This window comes from Ananas comosus, linkage group 19 (assembly GCF_001540865.1).
Source record: "Ananas comosus cultivar F153 linkage group 19, ASM154086v1, whole genome shotgun sequence".
Classification (NCBI taxonomy): domain Eukaryota; kingdom Viridiplantae; phylum Streptophyta; class Magnoliopsida; order Poales; family Bromeliaceae; genus Ananas; species Ananas comosus.
The window spans coordinates 9654268-9671019 of record NC_033639.1 but is presented as its reverse complement, the minus strand read 5'-3'; the positions used below and the strand labels follow the sequence as shown (position 1 = coordinate 9671019).

The 16752-nt window shown below is 40.1% G+C and overlaps 4 protein-coding genes across 7 annotated transcripts; 2 read left to right on the top strand and 2 right to left on the bottom strand.

Annotated features, from left to right (window-relative positions):
• LOC109724866 (zinc transporter 4-like) lies at positions 604-2375 on the top strand. Its single transcript, XM_020253815.1, has 3 exons — positions 604-1315; positions 1552-1701; positions 2018-2375. Exons 1-3 carry the CDS (start codon positions 647-649, stop codon positions 2321-2323), a joined length of 1125 nt encoding a protein of 374 aa, XP_020109404.1. The 5' UTR covers positions 604-646; the 3' UTR covers positions 2324-2375.
• On the bottom strand, positions 2340-5888 carry LOC109724868. Of its 3 annotated transcripts, none has more exons than XM_020253818.1 (4): positions 5612-5888; positions 4200-4316; positions 3656-3869; positions 2340-2478 (listed from the first exon to the last, which is right to left on the bottom strand). In XM_020253818.1, the coding sequence occupies exons 2-3, from the start codon at positions 4294-4296 to the stop codon at positions 3664-3666; spliced, it is 303 nt and encodes a 100-aa protein (XP_020109407.1). In that variant the 5' UTR covers positions 4297-4316; positions 5612-5888; the 3' UTR covers positions 2340-2478; positions 3656-3663. The 3 variants fall into 3 exon arrangements, with proteins under 3 accessions (XP_020109407.1, XP_020109406.1, XP_020109405.1); XM_020253817.1 differs by having other exon boundaries at positions 2351-2484; XM_020253816.1 differs by lacking the exon at positions 2340-2478 and having other exon boundaries at positions 3246-3869.
• On the top strand, positions 6074-11544 carry LOC109724847 (protein SUPPRESSOR OF FRI 4). 2 transcript variants are annotated; one of them, XM_020253789.1, is made up of 7 exons: positions 6074-6607; positions 7536-7633; positions 8533-8656; positions 9184-9575; positions 10145-10302; positions 10388-10441; positions 11179-11544. In XM_020253789.1, exons 1-7 carry the CDS (start codon positions 6417-6419, stop codon positions 11248-11250), a joined length of 1089 nt encoding a protein of 362 aa, XP_020109378.1. In that variant the 5' UTR covers positions 6074-6416; the 3' UTR covers positions 11251-11544. The 2 variants fall into 2 exon arrangements, with proteins under 2 accessions (XP_020109378.1, XP_020109377.1); XM_020253788.1 differs by having other exon boundaries at positions 10388-11544.
• On the bottom strand, positions 13175-14489 carry LOC109724805 (protein UNUSUAL FLORAL ORGANS; the record flags this gene model as incomplete). Its single annotated transcript, XM_020253733.1, has 2 exons — positions 13175-13745; positions 14113-14489. Coding segments are annotated over 2 exons (948 nt in total), but the record flags the coding sequence as incomplete, so codon positions are not given.

Here is a 16752-nt window from a genome sequence, read left to right as displayed (position 1 = left end):
ACATGTTTTTGTTATAAATGAATTTTATAATATTTTATAAAGTATATAATTCAATGGGTGTGTTTCAAGCTTAAAACTACATGTCATAATTATATATTATCTTGATTTACACTTTTCATTAATTCATCTATACTTATTTGTAAAGTAACTTAAAATTACCGGCCGTTTCCGGCGCAAATGGCAAAGGACTTGATAGTTGGTACCCAAGATTTCGAGTTTAAATTATAATCGATTCATATCTTCAGCTAAGTTTGTTTCTAAATAAAATAAACGAAACGGATAGCATACTATCTATTCCTCAAAAGATATTTAATCGAGGGATATTTAAAAATAATTAAATGATTATTATTATGTTAAGATGAATAGATAGTATTGCGCATAAATTTATATATATATCGTGTGCCACGTAATCTGTTATGAAAAAGACTTTTTTGTTTTTGTTTTTGTTTTTGTTTTTTGTTTTTTTAATGTTTTCTTATAGGTCTCATCACTCCCTTGTGATGAGCCCATTATTACACTACAAATCCCCATACCCCCTCCAATGTTTCTTTCCCTATTTAACTAACATAATCATATCCCACCCTCTCACTCTCACTCTCACTCTCACGCTCACTCTCACTCAACCCTTCTCTCTCCCTCACTCTCAATGGAGATGAAGATGAAGATCCTGTTCCTCTTCTTCTTCTTCTTCTTCTTCTTCCTCTTCTTCACCCCAATTCAAGGTGTAGGGAATTGCAGCTGCAGCAAGAACCAGTCGGAGGGGGGCCGCGGCGCGGCGCAGGCGCTGAAGCTGAAGGCGGTGGCGGTGGCTGCGATCCTGTCGTCGGGGGCGGCCGGCGTGGTCATCCCGATGGCGGGGCGGTCGGTGCAGGCGCTGCGGGCGGAGAGCGAGGCGTTCTTCGCGGTGAAGGCCTTCGCGGCCGGGGTCATCCTCGCCACCGGCCTCGTCCACATCCTCCCCGCAGCCTTCGACGCCCTCACCTCGCCCTGCGTCCCCCGCTCCCCCTGGCGCGCCTTCCCCTTCGCGGGGTTCGTGGCCATGGCGTCCGCCGCCATGACCCTCATGCTCGACTCCTTCGCCACCGGCTACTACCGCCGCGCCCATTTCAGCAAAGCGCGGCCGCTGGACGACGACAACGACGACGACGGCGACGGAAGAGGAGGCGTTGATGAGGAGGGGAGAGGGGCGCACGCCGGGCACGTGCACGTGCACACGCACGCGACACACGGGCACGCACACGGCGCGGCGGAGACAGCAGGAGCTGACGAGGAGGCGTCGGCGGCGGAGAGGATTCGCCACCGCATTGTTTCTCAGGTGAGACAGTCAGCAAGAAACAGATAAAACTATTTCTGAACTGTTTCCTATTACGTATTTTACGACACTGCTTTTATCATCAGTACAGGACATGATTTGACTTAATTTATTGAAAACTACGCTTCAATTAACTGCAGTGAATGAGACACTTCGTGTTGTTGGTATCATTACTACGTTCAAAGTGAGCTTTGGGGATTTTGTTAGTTCATTTTGTTTCCCTGATGTTGTTGATTTAGGTGTTGGAGCTGGGGATTGTGGTGCACTCTGTGATCATTGGTGTCTCCTTGGGTGCTTCTCAGAGACCCTCCACTATCAGGCCGCTGGTGGGAGCATTGAGTTTCCATCAGTTCTTTGAAGGCATAGGGCTCGGCGGATGTATTGTTCAGGTAACTTCATCGTGAAGTCGAAATACATTTGTTTTAATTTCAAAAAAAGTAAGAAGTTCTAATTTGAAGATTCTGTTATTGTTAAGCAAGTGTCGGCGCTTTCTCAAGCAGCACTCCGAGACCGAGCCAAACATGTGCTACATTTAGACTTTCTCACCACTAATGTAGCACTAGATAGATAGTTTTAAATCCTAAGGACCAAATTTACTTATTAAAACACCGAAAAATGAATAAGAATGTTTGCATTGCATCCGAGGATCAAAATTTTGCCAATTCTATGCTGTACTGAGCCTCTTCTTTGTTTTCATAACCGCAGGCAAAGTTTAGAGCCAGGGCAACGGTGATCATGGCAACCTTCTTCTCCCTCACGGCTCCGATCGGTATTCTGCTGGGCATAGCAATATCGTCCAGCTACGATCGAACCAGCGCGACCGCCCTAATCGTCGAAGGCCTCTTCAACTCCGCCTCCGCGGGGATCTTAATCTACATGGCTCTCGTCGATCTCCTGGCAGCGGACTTCATGAACCCGAGAGTGCAAACCAACGTGCGGCTTCAGTTAGGAACGCATTTCGCCCTTCTTCTCGGCGGGGGTTTAATGTCTCTTCTTGCTAAATGGGCCTAGAAACACAAAATGCTTCAAGACCGACAACTCGAGGCTAACCCGAGAGGTTTTCGCCATCCTCTTTGATACATTGGAATGCTCCTCTTTTCGACCGAGTGGTTCGATTATGCTGTCGTTGCTCGCTGTCGAGTTCGCAGATGGAATGTTTCCATTTGCTGCAGCTGAAATGCGCTTTTAAGATATGCTGTAACATTTTGGTGGTGAAATTCGAAAAATTTTGGTGTGATGGACGAAAACAGTTTGTCAGCATTTTGGATTGGAACCAAACTCTATAATAGCTATAAAAGTTACGGGCGAGACGATTCTATATCTGCTTTTCGCAAAAGCATTCTTTAGTAGAGCTTTTGAGAAAGGTTAAAGAACAAAAATCTGAAACTTCTGCTGCAAGAGTAAGCAAAACTGAGACATGAAACCTTTAAAAGTATAGGTTCCAAATCGATTCCTCAAATTCTGAGGCAGAGTAAAGCTATTGGAAAGATTTTTAGTACAGTGCCTTTTTTTTTTTTTAACATAACTACTGGGACAACACATTCTCAAGAAGCACTTAGACCCTTATTAGGCTGAGATATGCAGAGTGGAGAAGAGATAAAAATGGTGGGTCCCTGAACCAACCCAGCTTCAATGTCCACCTTGTTTTTCCAAGATATCAGCAAGAGGGAATGAGTCTAATGTCAATGATTTATGTCAAACCTAGGAATACTATTTTCATCAACTTTGTGACAGTATTTTCGCCAAATACTACACAAAAATCTTCAGATATTCAAAAGATACTTTTATGCCCTAACAAAAGGACACACTAATTAATAATACTTGTGCTTTTAAATTGCAATATTCAATTAGTAAGAATAGCACAATCAACATCTCAAACATAAAAAATAGGAAAAGAAAAGGTAAAATGAAGAATATTCAGAAAGCTATGCACTGAAAGTACGAAGCAAGTAAATAATTTATTAATAATAAATCAAGAAATGGAGAGTTATAATATCACAAGACAAATGGAAGTGAAAACAGTACCCACTTATGCTATTTCATAGATCATTCAACTAAACTTGATATGTTGTTTGAACATGATCTTTGTTCCAATATCTAGTTATTTGCAGTTGTAGTAACTGCACAAATTGCTGCATTGGGGAGTTCATACACTAACTTGACTGCTATCACCAACTTTCACACCATCAAGACACAAGATAATACACTTGTTTTTATGTAATCAAAATTAAAACAAGCAATTGCACACTGATCATTATACCGTCACAAAACTTTTTAGAGTACTAGTGGAACGTAAAAAGGATATAAAACATCTAATTAGAGATAAATTCACATTTAACTTACATTAATTCTTACTCCTCTTTTTCTCTGGATTGGGTTGTATTTTTGCTGATACTGGCTTTCGCTTCAGCTAAAAAGGATGGATCGGGCTGATGCTCATGAGCCGCGGGCTCTTTCATTGCCATATAAATGTACAATATGATGACCAAGTTGACCGATATAACAGCAACGAATCCGCTTAATAGTGTCTGGGATTCGGAGGAAAGCTGACGCGTACCTGTTTGATATTCACAAGTATGCAAGTCCAAACAATCAAACAAGCGTGCAATTTAAGCAAACAATTAAGCAAGATTAGGTAATATGAAGGTACAATTTCCATATTTACATCTCAAATCATATCATTAGATGGAGCCTTAGATGAAAAATATGAACCAAGAGCGATAAGACAAAATAGGAGAGTGGAATCTTAAATGCCTACAGGAGAAGGGAAAAGTATTAAGCTAAAAAATGATAGGATAATGATGATTAAGGAAATCTACAGGTTTCCAACATATTTGTTTAGTATGTAATTACTTTAAGAGGAACAGGTCAGAGAAGAAATGCATACCGGGAAATAACTTGTTATTAAACCCGTATAATATTGCAACTGGGGCCATCCACATGACCATAGATGCAATGAAGAACTTTTGTATTACTCCCGGCATTGCTTCTATTGATTGGTACCCTGTTGGATATGGAAATAGTACTCAATACACAATTATTTCGGTTCAAGCTTGATTATTTAAACATCATGAGATGGCAGATTCCACTAATCAAACTTAGCAGTCATATACAAATGGATTCACAGCTAAAGTTCCCTTTTTGACATAAATCACTAGAAGAAGTTGCTGAATAGCAAGATCTAGACTGATTATACAGGAACAGAAGAACACAAAGAAATAGATGCAATGTGTGATGGTAGCATTAAAGTGCCATCGACACCTCACTCTCCAAGATTGATACTACAGAAATTTCCACATTTTGAAGGTTCAGAAGGAAAAAGAGCAGACTTTAAAATGTCGACATTCTTTTGATAAACGAAAAAAAAAACCTACAGAAAAGAAGCCCATGAAGACACTCGCAATTTAGTGACTGAGAATTCTTGAGGAACCAATATGCCGCAGCCTCTAGAAGAACAGAAGGCAACCAAGCAGCAACAGCATCGTCTAGTCTACTACATCAAGTATCTAATTTTCCGAGTTTCTGATATTAATAAAACCATGTGTAATCATTGGAAAATATACAGGTCGGCAATTGCTTCAATAGAAAGGTTTTTAACACTACTCCATGGTCAAGAAAGAAAAACAAACAAATAAAGTAACATGAAAAGAAAAAAAAGAAACAAAACCATATTGAATCGAAATGTTCAGGCAATTTAATCGACCTGTAGTCGAACTATCATAATCCACCAAGCCCTAGATCCTATGACTCTTAAAAGCAAACTTAAAATTCACATTGTAGTGACTTTGAGATCAATCTAATCAGCATAAAAGAATTGTATAAAAAATGGAGAGTACTCAACTACAATCCATTTCCTCTCTTCAACTAAATCTTGTTTCTACATAAGAAAAGTAGAAAAAAAAAAAAAAAATTTTCCCGACTCCTCAATCCGCTTAAAAAACCTTATACAACTTCAGGTTATTAGATTCCATCTAATCGACACCGCAAAATAGTCGTAAACAGCTTCGATCCAATCATATTTTGCCCAATCGTATTTTGCTGGATTAACTAGGTTTAATCACATTAAATTCCTACAAATCCTACAATAACTAGCAAGGAATAGATGGACTATGATTCAAAAAAATGAGATCAGAGTAAAACATAGTAAAACTCTCCCAACTAGCTGATTATAAAAAGATTAAATAAGTGTATTGAGGAAGATTCCCACTAATTTAATCTACATCTAATGCTTAGAAATAAACCTAATTCGAGAAAAAAAAAATGAGAGGAAATAAATTGATGAGGGGAGATAGAGGTTACTGATAACGGCGACTGAGTGTAATATTCCAAGCGATTCCGCAACCCGTCGATGTAGAGAATTGTAATGTCCCGAGCGATTCCGCAACCCGTCGAGAGAAGAAGAAGAGGTAGAGAGACAGGGAGATGGGGAGAAGGGAAAGGAAAGGGAATTGGGAGGAGTAGAGTTAGGAGATTAGAGGTTTAGGGTTAGGGTTTGGGAAGAGAGGAGAGGAAATTTGGGAAAGATGAGAGGAGGAGGAGGAAGAAGAAGGATAAAAGGATAATTGGGGAGAAAGAATTGTTGTACACTTATTACTATTTATACTACCATTTAGAGATGTACAAATGTAAAATAGTAGAAAGTAATGGACGAAGATGTAAAAGTAAGGCCCAAGGGCCAAATTGTCCCGACACTTCATTTGCACGTGCTATGCACGTGCACTACAATTTCTCTCACATTAAATATAGGACATAATAATAATCTCCAAAATTAGCCAAAAAACACACGAAGGGGGAAAATAAAAAAGAAGGGCTGTTGCAGGGTCGAGATCGAGACATGGAAAGAGGAATTCGTTGGGGGCGACGAGCTTGAAACCCTAAACCTAACCCTAACCCCAATCCTAATCCTTGCATCTTCGTCGAACCAGAAGGAGAAGGGAAACCCTAGATTGGTCGGAAGGATCCGAAGGGGAAGAGGAGGAGGAGGAGGCGGGAGGAGCGATCTAGAAGGAGAGGGGAAACCCTAGATTCGTCGGAAGGATCCGAAGAGAAAGAGGAGGAGGAGGAGGAGGAGGAGGAGGAGGAGGAGGAGGCGGGAGGAGCCGCGATGGGGAAGAAGAAGAAGAGGGTGGAGAAGTTTTGGTGCTACTACTGCGACCGTGAGTTCGACGACGAGAAGATCCTGGTCCAGCACCAGAAGGCGAAGCATTTCAAGTGCCATGTGTGCCACAAGAAGCTCTCCACCGCGAGCGGCATGGCGATCCACGTGCTCCAGGTCCACAAGGAGACCGTCACCAAGTAAATCAAACCCTAACTCTAGATCTCTTTGGCCCCTGGCATTTAACCAATTCGATTCTCGTGATGATGATGTGTGATTTGGATTCAGGTTGGTTTCATATATTTATCTGTTTAAACTAAGAAGGCAGATTAGCAGGAGGATTAAACTAGGTTAATTTTCATTGAACTTCACGTAGTATTACTGAAATCGGAAAAAAAAATGTGTCGTTTATATTATTTTAGCGTGTGGTTTTTTGTTTAATTTTGTTTTGAGCTGCTGATTTGAGATGCCTTGGTACTATCTAGTAGCTCGAAACTTAGGCTGGGAACACTACGTGTAGGGGGGAAAAGGAATATTGGCACATTTATATTACTCGGAGATGGCGTGATTTACATACCCTGATTAACCAGGTTATGAAACCAAGCAACACCAAGTAGCTTACATGTGTGCGTGCGATAGTGTGTACGTGGTAAATTCAATGCATCGAAGGTTGAAGCTACTATCTTTCATTGATAATTTCATACTGATGCTTTGAGATTTTTTTTATCATCCATTTGTGTCTTTTCTTGTTTTAGATTAAATTCCACGATTTGGGGAGCTAATATTTTTTGCTTCTAATATGTGCATTACTTTTATGCGATTCAAATTTAGCACGTAGCTATGTTTTTCAAAAATGTACGTTTATGGTCTGTTTTTGGGGATTCAAAAGATGTCTTACTTGATTTTGCGTGAATGACTTAAGAAGGATTTCAACTTAATCTTTCCCTAATTAGAGAATTAAAGAGTGTCGTTTGTAATCTTCCTGTTTGACCTTTGAATGATTATATGGGGTGTATTCATTTCATGCAATTCTGTTTTTAGCCTATCAGCATTTCATTCATATCATACGATTTATCAACTTTGACATACGTTGTGCTTTGTATTTATCTCTTAACTTGTTACTTGCAGGGTTCCTAATGCAAAGCCTGATAGAGATTCAACAGAGATCGAGATTTTTGGTATGCAAGGGATTCCTCCAGAAATATTAGCGGCTCATTATGGAGAAGGTATATATATTCTTTTACATGCTTGTGTTGAACAGAGGTGGATGAGTGGTTTACGGTCATGACACAATATATGACGATTGTGTTCTTTAAAAGTAGGAGTTTTACTGTTTTACCCTGAAGTTTTATCTGGAACAACAGAACCCTGTTCTTACAATCTGTTTGTATGACTTGAGAGGAAGTTTTGATGAATTCAATAACTTGGAGCAGATGAGGTATTACAAGATTTCCTTGGGATTATTGACAATTTTCAGCTTCTTCTTCTCTAAATCCTATTCCTTTTGTCTTATCTCCCTTTTATGACCTGAAATCTCATCTTTATTTTATCTCCTTGTAGAGCAAATTAGTTAATCCTTTTATGATGCTACTTCTATTAGACTAAATCACTTGATTTTTAGGGATCAAGAGATGCTTAATATTTAGTTATCAATTACTGGATGTGACAATACCCTTTAACCATGTAATATACTACTTCTCTGGTTGACTTTAGCTAGAGATCTCAGTTGAATTAGTTTTTGACTTGATTTTAGTAAGAACTTCTTTACTTATTGCTATGGTTTATCCAACAATGTCAATGAATATTGGGTAGCTTGATCTTTGATTTTTTATCTCGTAGAAATTGTCCGTACTAGTGGTCAGATGCCATACACAAAGTTTATGAAGCTTCTTGCTTGTATCCAACCTCGTATATATTGTCCATCTTGATGGTCATTTCCGGATGTGAAAACTATTGACTATGCATAAGTTCTTTTTGTCTGAATAACCGAAACTAATAATGTTGTAATTTTCAGTCTACACTAGAACTAGATTTACTCTTGCTTACTTGATGGCCTGTTTATTGTGTATATGATTATGTTCTTCTGCAAGTTTTATTGACCTTTCTTCCTGTAAATACTATGCAGATGAAGATTCCTCTGCGAAGATGGCTAAGTTGGAAGTGCCACCTGGTCGACTTGCCACTGGTGTGGTACCCAGTCCAGGCATTGGCTATCCTCCACTACCAACTTATGGTGCGATGCCTCCAGTGTATGATCCTGTGCACATTAATCGATGTTACAGATAGCATTTTCTTTTTGATGCTCTTATCTTTCTTTTTTATTTTAGGCAAAAATATATTGATATCCCCTGAACCCCTGCTCCCCTTAAAAAGCCACCAGTAGGTTATTACATCTTTTGGAAAGAGGTGCCTCAAATTTTACATATTTGGATTTAAACCCTTAACTATGCAGTTGTATGATTTCAAGAAACTCGCATCAGGCACTTTTGCAAGTCAGAATTTTCTTTCAAAAATTTATAAAAATTCCCACAAGAAATAGGGTATTCTCTTAAGTTTAAGAATGAAGGAATTGAGAAAATTGAACTCCAGAGATTTGTTTTCCAATGACCTCTAGTTATTATTATAGTTTTCTTTCTTTTGTATTTGATGTGTATGCATGTGTGTGTCACACTTCTGTTTCTTCCTTTTTATACTTTCCCTTAGCTGTTTGAGGATGCTAGTTTGACTTTATGGGTTTCTTTTCATTTCTTTTCTTTTCTTTTTACTTTTCTTCCAGTTACAATCCAACATTGGTGATGCAGCCTCCAACTTGGTCCATCCCAAGGCCGCAGCCATGGTTCCCACCTCAACCAGCTGTTCCACTCCCTATTCCACCTACAGGGATGGCACCACAACAACCTTTGTTTCCTATTCAAAATGTAGCAACTCCTTTAGCATCCACTTCTGCTCCTGGTCTGCTACCAACCATGCCAGTTGGCGCACCTGGTCTACCATCACCCGTGCTCACTCCGGTGTCGCAGCCACTTTTCCCCATCAGTACCAATGTATCGACTCCCCCACCGGCAACAGTTACACCAACTTCTCCAGCAGTATTCGGAGGTTCAGGTGACACGAACTCCGCGTACGCCACTCCTACAGCAAGTGGATATGATGCCATAAACAATCAAGGTTTGAAATTTTTTTGCAGTATAGAAACAGTAGGAATAGCTCTTTCTGTTTGTTGATTCTGTTACTTTAGATTAAGCAACACACACCCCCCCCCCCAAAAAAAAAGAAAAAGAAAAAAAAACTGTACTTTAGTGCATTTTGAGTTGGGTATCTAAACTTTAAAATTTTGCTTTTGCTGCCTCAACTTTCATTAAGTTTGATTTCAGAAAATCCCCGTCAAGTTTCACTTGAATTTAACTGTTTCTGTCAAAGGAATTGCTCCATTAAGTAATGGTATATTCTGTTTTTTACCAGTGAATAGAGGTACTTAAATCAAACGTACTTTTAAGCTCACAGGAACTTCATCTGTTCAAAGAATGAGCGATGAGCAAAAACTAAATAGCAATTACTCAAGTGTCTTAGCATTTCAAGATGTAAGGTAGCTGCAACTGTATATAGCTAACTCAGAAGCGTCTTGATATTAAGACATCCTACATCATTTATGTGGCATTGATTAATATGCTATACTTTCCCTTTTTTTCTACCTTTATTTGGTGTTTGATTAGTACATTGTATTATCCTTTTTTTAGGTGGTGCTCCTTATGCAAATTCACATAGTTATGCGTCTGGGCCGAACACTGGTGCCCCTTCAATTGGGCCCCCACCTGTGATATCTAACAAGGCCCCTGCTACTCAGCCAGCCACCAATGAGGTATACTTGGTCTGGGATGACGAGGCAATGTCCATGGTAAGATAACTTCCTTTTGATGCTATCTATTTCTTTATTTTGCGTCATGATGTCTCGTTTTCTAAAATTATGCACTATGCAACAGGAGGAAAGAAGAATGTCTTTGCCAAAGTATCAGGTGCATGATGAAACTAGCCAGGTAAGTCGTCACACCCTTTCCTTAATTCGTTCGATGGATCTGCAATACCTTTCGCAGGTCTATCTGGGTAAGGTATGCAAAATCAGTACCTTCCAGAAATATTTGCTATCACTAAACTGCATCACTGTGATTTGATGATGCATATAAACTATTATAAATTTGGCACATTCTTATCGATTTTGTGGCCCATACTGAATTTTACCCTCTATATTCTATTCTGTTCTATGTCATCAATGACTTCTTTAATCTCACCCTCTGCTCTACACCTTATGTATAATGATGATGTGTGGGCGTCAAAAAGGTTTGTAGGCATTTAAATTACTCTTTGCTGCTAGTTAGTTTTACAAACTGACAATCTCATGCTGCAAATGACTCGAGGGTTCTCATCATAGCACCAGGGGGAATGCGAAAATGTGTATGTATTTTGTTAAATTTAATTTTAAATTTTTGTTCTATATTCTTTCTCCCTATTGCTGAACTAAGCGTAGGGATTTGAGTGGAACAAGAATATAAGTATGCACTGGCAGGCTTTTGCCAAATCATAGCATATCTTGTTATCTATTTTTGGTCACAGTCGCAACCAGAGTTTGGTGCAGGTCAGCAGATTTCATTCAAGTTTAGCTCTTTTATATGTTGTTAGATAAGAGAAGATCAAAGTACCCCACTTATGTTTTGTATAAGCTCTTTTTTCAGCGCAACTTATCTGGTTCTCTTGTTCAAATATCTTTTTAAAACAGATGAACTCCATTGATGCGGCCATCGACAGAAGGATATCGGAAAGCAGGCTTGCTGGTCGAATGGCTTTTTAGTTCTTTTTTTGAAGCTGCATCTTAAGCTTAAAATCGCATAACAAAACACAGCTAGGATGCATTTTTGTTTATGCCATTCTTTAGGGTCTTGTTGGCCTAAAATTAAGTGTCTCTGACGGAGAAGTCATCTAAGATTCGGGCGCCATTCGTGTAACCTATTAATGGCTATTGTAACCTGACTTGATCAGTTTCTCAATTGTCTGACTTATCAAGATTGTAATCTCACTAGTTGACAGATCTGTTACATTTTTGTCAAATTTGATGTTTTCAATATAAGAATTTCTTTCTGCGCTAGATGGTGTGTGGTTTAGTACTTTCCTTTTAACACTGCAGGGAGGCTCTTAATACAGGATGGCAAAATAATAGCAAGCATGCTGTAGCTTTTTATATTTTGATATAATGCAAGCTCATGTAAAACTGGAGGAGGCAACAAGCACTAAGGCTTATTGTTGGAGCATATCAAAATCTATGTTGTGCTTTTTGCTGCAATAAACATAGAACTTTCGGAATGTTTTACGCAATAGGAAGTTGAAATGAGATTGTAGCAGAATAACCAATTACACTTCCTGTTACCAACCCCAGTTGTTTGGAAGGATTTTAGTGGGAAAAAACCACTTGCAGCAGTTTATTAAGCAATTCTAGCAGAAAAACTAGTAAAAATACTGGAGATTTTATGATTCAAAAACTGATTTCAGCTTTCAGCAAAAGCTCCATGCAATTCATTAGCCAGCAGCACCTGCAAACCAAATGCCTGTAGCAATAACTATACTATACCAATCTGTTGATAGGGAGCTGCTTCAAAAGTTGCTCCAACCCACAAAATTGGCCCAACTCATGCTCCTCTAATAGTTTAGTTGCATATTCCCTCATTTGGCTCTTCCCCATAATAGAATCCCAACACCCAGAAGGTTCTGCACCCTTCTCTGCTTAGCTTTTGTCAAGGACTACTCTTGCAGACTCCTCTCTGTCTCTCTGTCTCTCTGTCTCTCTCCCTCTCTCTCTTGCATGTGACTGCAAAAAGATTCTTCCTCTTTTGTAGCCAAAAAAGAAACCTCGCCATTTCCTGTCCTTTAACTGGAAAAAGTATACACATCACACACCAAAACAATACAAAAGGAATAACACATCTATCTATTCCACTTTATCTGTATGAACAATCCCATGCACCCAGTGCACTGTGCTTTGTGCACTAAACAACATCTCAAAGCTATTATTCAGATTTATTGCTTGCATTGTATGATCTTATAAACAGCCTATAAATATATATAAAAATATAATGTTTTGGGTACTTACTTTTTATGAACCAAATGGTTTTAAGCTGATTAACATCTTATAGAATATACCTCTATTAAGATTCTTAGATATTAACCATCAATTAAATTTATTATCTAACATGTGGATGAGTTAGTTGTATGGATACACCTGGTGCAGGTACACTTATTAAATTTTATCACTACATCCATTCTCCATAGAGAAAGCCAAATCATCAGTAGCAACAGAGAATAAATAGACCAACTTAATTCTCAAGCTTCTCCATGAGAGAAAGCCAAACCATGAGTAGCAACAGAGAATAAATTAATAGACCAACTTAATTCTCAAGCCTTTTAGTACAGTTGCAAACACTTGGACCCTACCACATCAGCCCCTGCTCTCTAAAAGGCAAACACCAACAACTTAAGCTTCCCCCAACACCTTCAACTAATAACAACCCAACACTTCCTACACTGCACTATGCTATGCTATGCTATCCTAACTCATTCCATACATATCTCCCTCTTGCTCCCACAACAATAATCCATATGCAATAGGTACGATATTGTAGCAACAGAAACAGATACATTGAATCGAATCAAAATGTCCATTTACTATATATATATTTAATGGACATGCTCCGTCGATAATAATTCCTGCACTGATACTATCTCTAGCCGGAAAAGCCCTGGAAAGAGAGAGAAAGAGAGGAGTCGAGGAGGCCGATGGCCGGCGTGGCGAGGCGGGGCTCGTAAGCGAACCCCCTCAGCGCTCTGCTGCCGCCGTATGGCGCGACGAATGGGCACGGCGGGGCCCACTGCCACTCTTTACGAATCGAATCGAACAGCAGCACCTCGGCCGCTGCCGCCGCAGCCGCCGCCTTTATCGTGAATGCGATGACGCCGCCATTTGCGACGCACTCGAAACCGCGCCCGGCCTCGGCGGCGCAGAAGCGGGCGTGGACGTCGGCCGGCATGCGGTCGGCCTCGGCCCACGCGCGCCCGCAGGCCTGCAGCGCCCACACGCGCACGCTGCGCGGCACGCTCAGCCTGCTCTTCTCCACCGCCGCCACCAGCGCAATCTTTCCGCCGCCGTCGCCGCCGCCGCCCTCGCGCGCGTCGTCGAGCTCCACGATGCTCGGGGATCGCAGGAACCGCCGCATCGGCGGCTGCAGCTTCGACCACGCGTTCGCCGCCACGTCGTACACTAACACCGCGAACGGCGACGAGCTCATGCAGTAGAACCTGCATGGCGCTCCGCGGTCCAAACATAAAATATTAAAACCAACCGCCGTTCTCTACCAACATAAGTTAGCTACTTATAAAAATAAAAAAAATTACTCTTTTGTATGATATCAGATCTATCTCCTCCATGTTCTGAATTCTAGTTATTTCAAGTACATGTATAGCTAGCTAATTTCGCTTAAAAGCCACGTTTTTGAACATATAAAATACTAAGAATACTAACATAGATATTACGCCACGTGTCGAGGATAAGAGAAATTATAGTCTCGAGTTCAGATATGAGAGGTAGCGTTGAGTATAAGCAGTTATGATAGAGGTAGAGAAAAATGGTTGTTTCACTTGGCATGACGACGAAGACGAAGCCGACCTGTTGGCGGCGAAGGCCATGCGACTGGGGTCGATGTTGCAGAGGCGCGGGAGCGGGCTGGGGGGGCCGGTCCAGGGGGAGTAGAAGCCGGTGGCGGCGTCGGCGAGGAACGTCTCGGAGGTGAGGTTCTTGACGGCGAAGGGGGAGATGAGATCGTCGCCGGCGACGACGGCGGTGATGGAGGAGGGGCCGACGGACAAGGCGGCGGCAGGGAAGAGCCGGGGCGTCGGCGTCGGCGGGAGGCAGGCGGCGATCTTCGATATCGGGTTCACGAGGAGGAGGGTCTTGGGGCCGGAGCAGTCGGACAGGAAGCAGAGGAGGCCTCCGGAGGCGGCGGCGGGGGAGAAGGATTGCGGGACGAGGGAGGACAAGGGAATTCGATACCAGCAGAGCGTCGCGGGATCGAGAAGCAATGCAATATTATGCGGAGGCGGCAAAGAGGAGGAGGAGGACGACGACGAAGGCGGCGGCGGCAGCAGCGCAGACGACGACGAAGAGGCGGCGGAGGAGGAGGCGGAGGAAGGAGACAGAGGAGGGAGGAGGAAGAAGGCGAACCAGAAGAAGCGAGGGGAGAGGAGGAGGTGGGAGCGGAGGAAGGCGTCGGAGAAGAGGAGGGAGTAGAAGCGGCGGGAGACGGCGCCAGATGCGGCCGTCCAACTCGTCAGCAGCACCCGCACCTGCACCTGCGCCCGACGAGGAGGAACCGGCCGCACTGGCAGCGATAGTGGTCGACAACGGTAGCAAATTCATTTCCTTCAGTAGTAGTAGCAGCAACACAACAGCAATAATTAATAATAATAATAATAATAACAATAATAATAGGAAGCCTTCTCGGAGGTAAGTAGGGGTGAATATACTAGTGTTGGTATATATAAATAAAATTGTGGAGGATATATGAGTGTGTAGAGTATGTATATGTACTGTTTAGAGATGTTGCATGCAGGTTGGTTTGGTAGTGGTATAGTCAATAGTGTGAGTGTGAGTGTGAGTGTACATGTGTATATATATATATATATTATATATAGAGAGAGAGAGAGAGAGAATACGCATGTAAGAGAGAGAGAGAGAGAGAGAGAGAGAGAGAGAGAGGGGACAAGAGGGGGAAACAGTGGAGGGGGGTACGAAGCCGTAGCACACGACACGAGTTATACGACGTGACAAGGCCAACTCAAAAAACAAAACTCATGTCAACAAAACAAAAAAGAAAAGTCATATGAATCAAAGAAACGGACTACTTTTGTAGCTTGGTGAGTTCGGCTCCCGGGGCGGGGGGCACCCAGTTTGTTACTATTCATATCTCAATTTCTCGTAATTTTCAGATTTATTTTTTAAAAAAATTTTACGAATTTTATAATTTTGTAAAAATGAATTATTTATCTCATTTCAAAAGATTCGAATCATTGTTTTTTTTCAAACCGACTTAATTATCCTTTCTTTCTCTCTCTTTTTTTCTTTTTCTTCCGATTTTTTTCTCATTTCAAAAATCAATTAGGGAGACAACGGTGACGATCAAAGGTGGCGGAGGTAAAGAGCGATCGATAGTCACTGATCAAGAATACTTCTGAAGCAGATTCGCGAGCGAGCTCATGAGTGGTATAGACAATAACAAGGTACGTGGTGGCGGTAATGAGAGAGAAAAACGTGAGAACGAAATGATCGATATTGTACTTTTTAAAAAATACTGTAATATTTGAACATATATTATATTATTTAGCAACAAAATTATACTATTTTATATAAAATATATAATATTTTTAAAATATTCCAAACCATGAAGCAAACGGACTTTCAAAATAATCCTAGGTAAATAATCTACTTTGAACTATAATTCTATGCCTCTTCTAATCTGAAAGCCACTTTTTTTTTTTCCAAAGCTCATCACTTTTTTTTAACTAAAAATAAAAAAGGAAGTTAGTAAATTTACAATCCTAATGAGAGATTGTAGATATTACAATTTCTTTCAGTTGTCGACTTAGCATTTCTGTTAAGTTAACCAAAATGAAAAAAAGAAATTTCACGGGGTTAATTTATCCTCCAATAAACACGTCATAGATAGTACTTTCATCAAACTTTGAGACGCGTGACAATATTGTGGTTATTAAATTTTAATTTATTATGGTTTTTAATTTAAATTTTTTAGATTGTTACAATTAACTTCCACAGTCTAATTTAATTAATTTAAACTACATTTAGTAACGGGACAACAACTTAAAAAGTTAATTATAATAGATTAAAACAAATTAACTAAAATATTATTGTGATAAATTAAAGTTTTTGTAGCTGGGGTATTGCCCTCTCATAAATAAACAAAGATAAAAATATATTGAACTTGTCTGAATTATGGCATATTTTGAATTTTTTATCTGACCTTTCAGAAATATAGTTTTACTATTTAATTTTTCAATTTATATTATTTGAATAAGTTAACAATACTTTAACTTTAAAAATTTAATCTAATTATTTAAGTAAATGAATTTATAGTTTCAAAAATTATATAAAGTATACTAATTAATTGAGCTGTAATAATAAACAACGTACTTTATATTTTAAAGTTAAAAATTTATTGAGTGATTCAAATTAAACAAACTGAAAAATTATATAGTAAAATGAAATAGAGATTGAGTAATTGATTCATAATAT

Bases quoted from the DNA above. Each gene is read 5' to 3' on its own strand.
- LOC109724847 (XM_020253788.1), top strand. From the start codon at position 6,417: ATGGGGAAGAAGAAGAAGAGGGTGGAGAAGTTTTGGTGCTACTACTGC. The intron at 7,634-8,532 runs GTATATATATTC...AATACTATGCAG, and splicing joins AGCGGCTCATTATGGAGAAG to ATGAAGATTCCTCTGCGAAG. The intron at 10,303-10,387 runs GTAAGATAACTT...ACTATGCAACAG, and splicing joins ATGACGAGGCAATGTCCATG to GAGGAAAGAAGAATGTCTTT.
- LOC109724866 (XM_020253815.1), top strand. From the start codon at position 647: ATGGAGATGAAGATGAAGATCCTGTTCCTCTTCTTCTTCTTCTTCTTC. The intron at 1,316-1,551 runs GTGAGACAGTCA...TTGTTGATTTAG, and splicing joins GCCACCGCATTGTTTCTCAG to GTGTTGGAGCTGGGGATTGT. The intron at 1,702-2,017 runs GTAACTTCATCG...TCATAACCGCAG, and splicing joins TCGGCGGATGTATTGTTCAG to GCAAAGTTTAGAGCCAGGGC.
- LOC109724868 (XM_020253818.1), bottom strand. From the start codon at position 4,296: ATGCCGGGAGTAATACAAAAGTTCTTCATTGCATCTATGGTCATGTGG. The intron at 3,870-4,199 runs GTATGCATTTCT...AATATCAAACAG, and splicing joins TAATAACAAGTTATTTCCCG to GTACGCGTCAGCTTTCCTCC.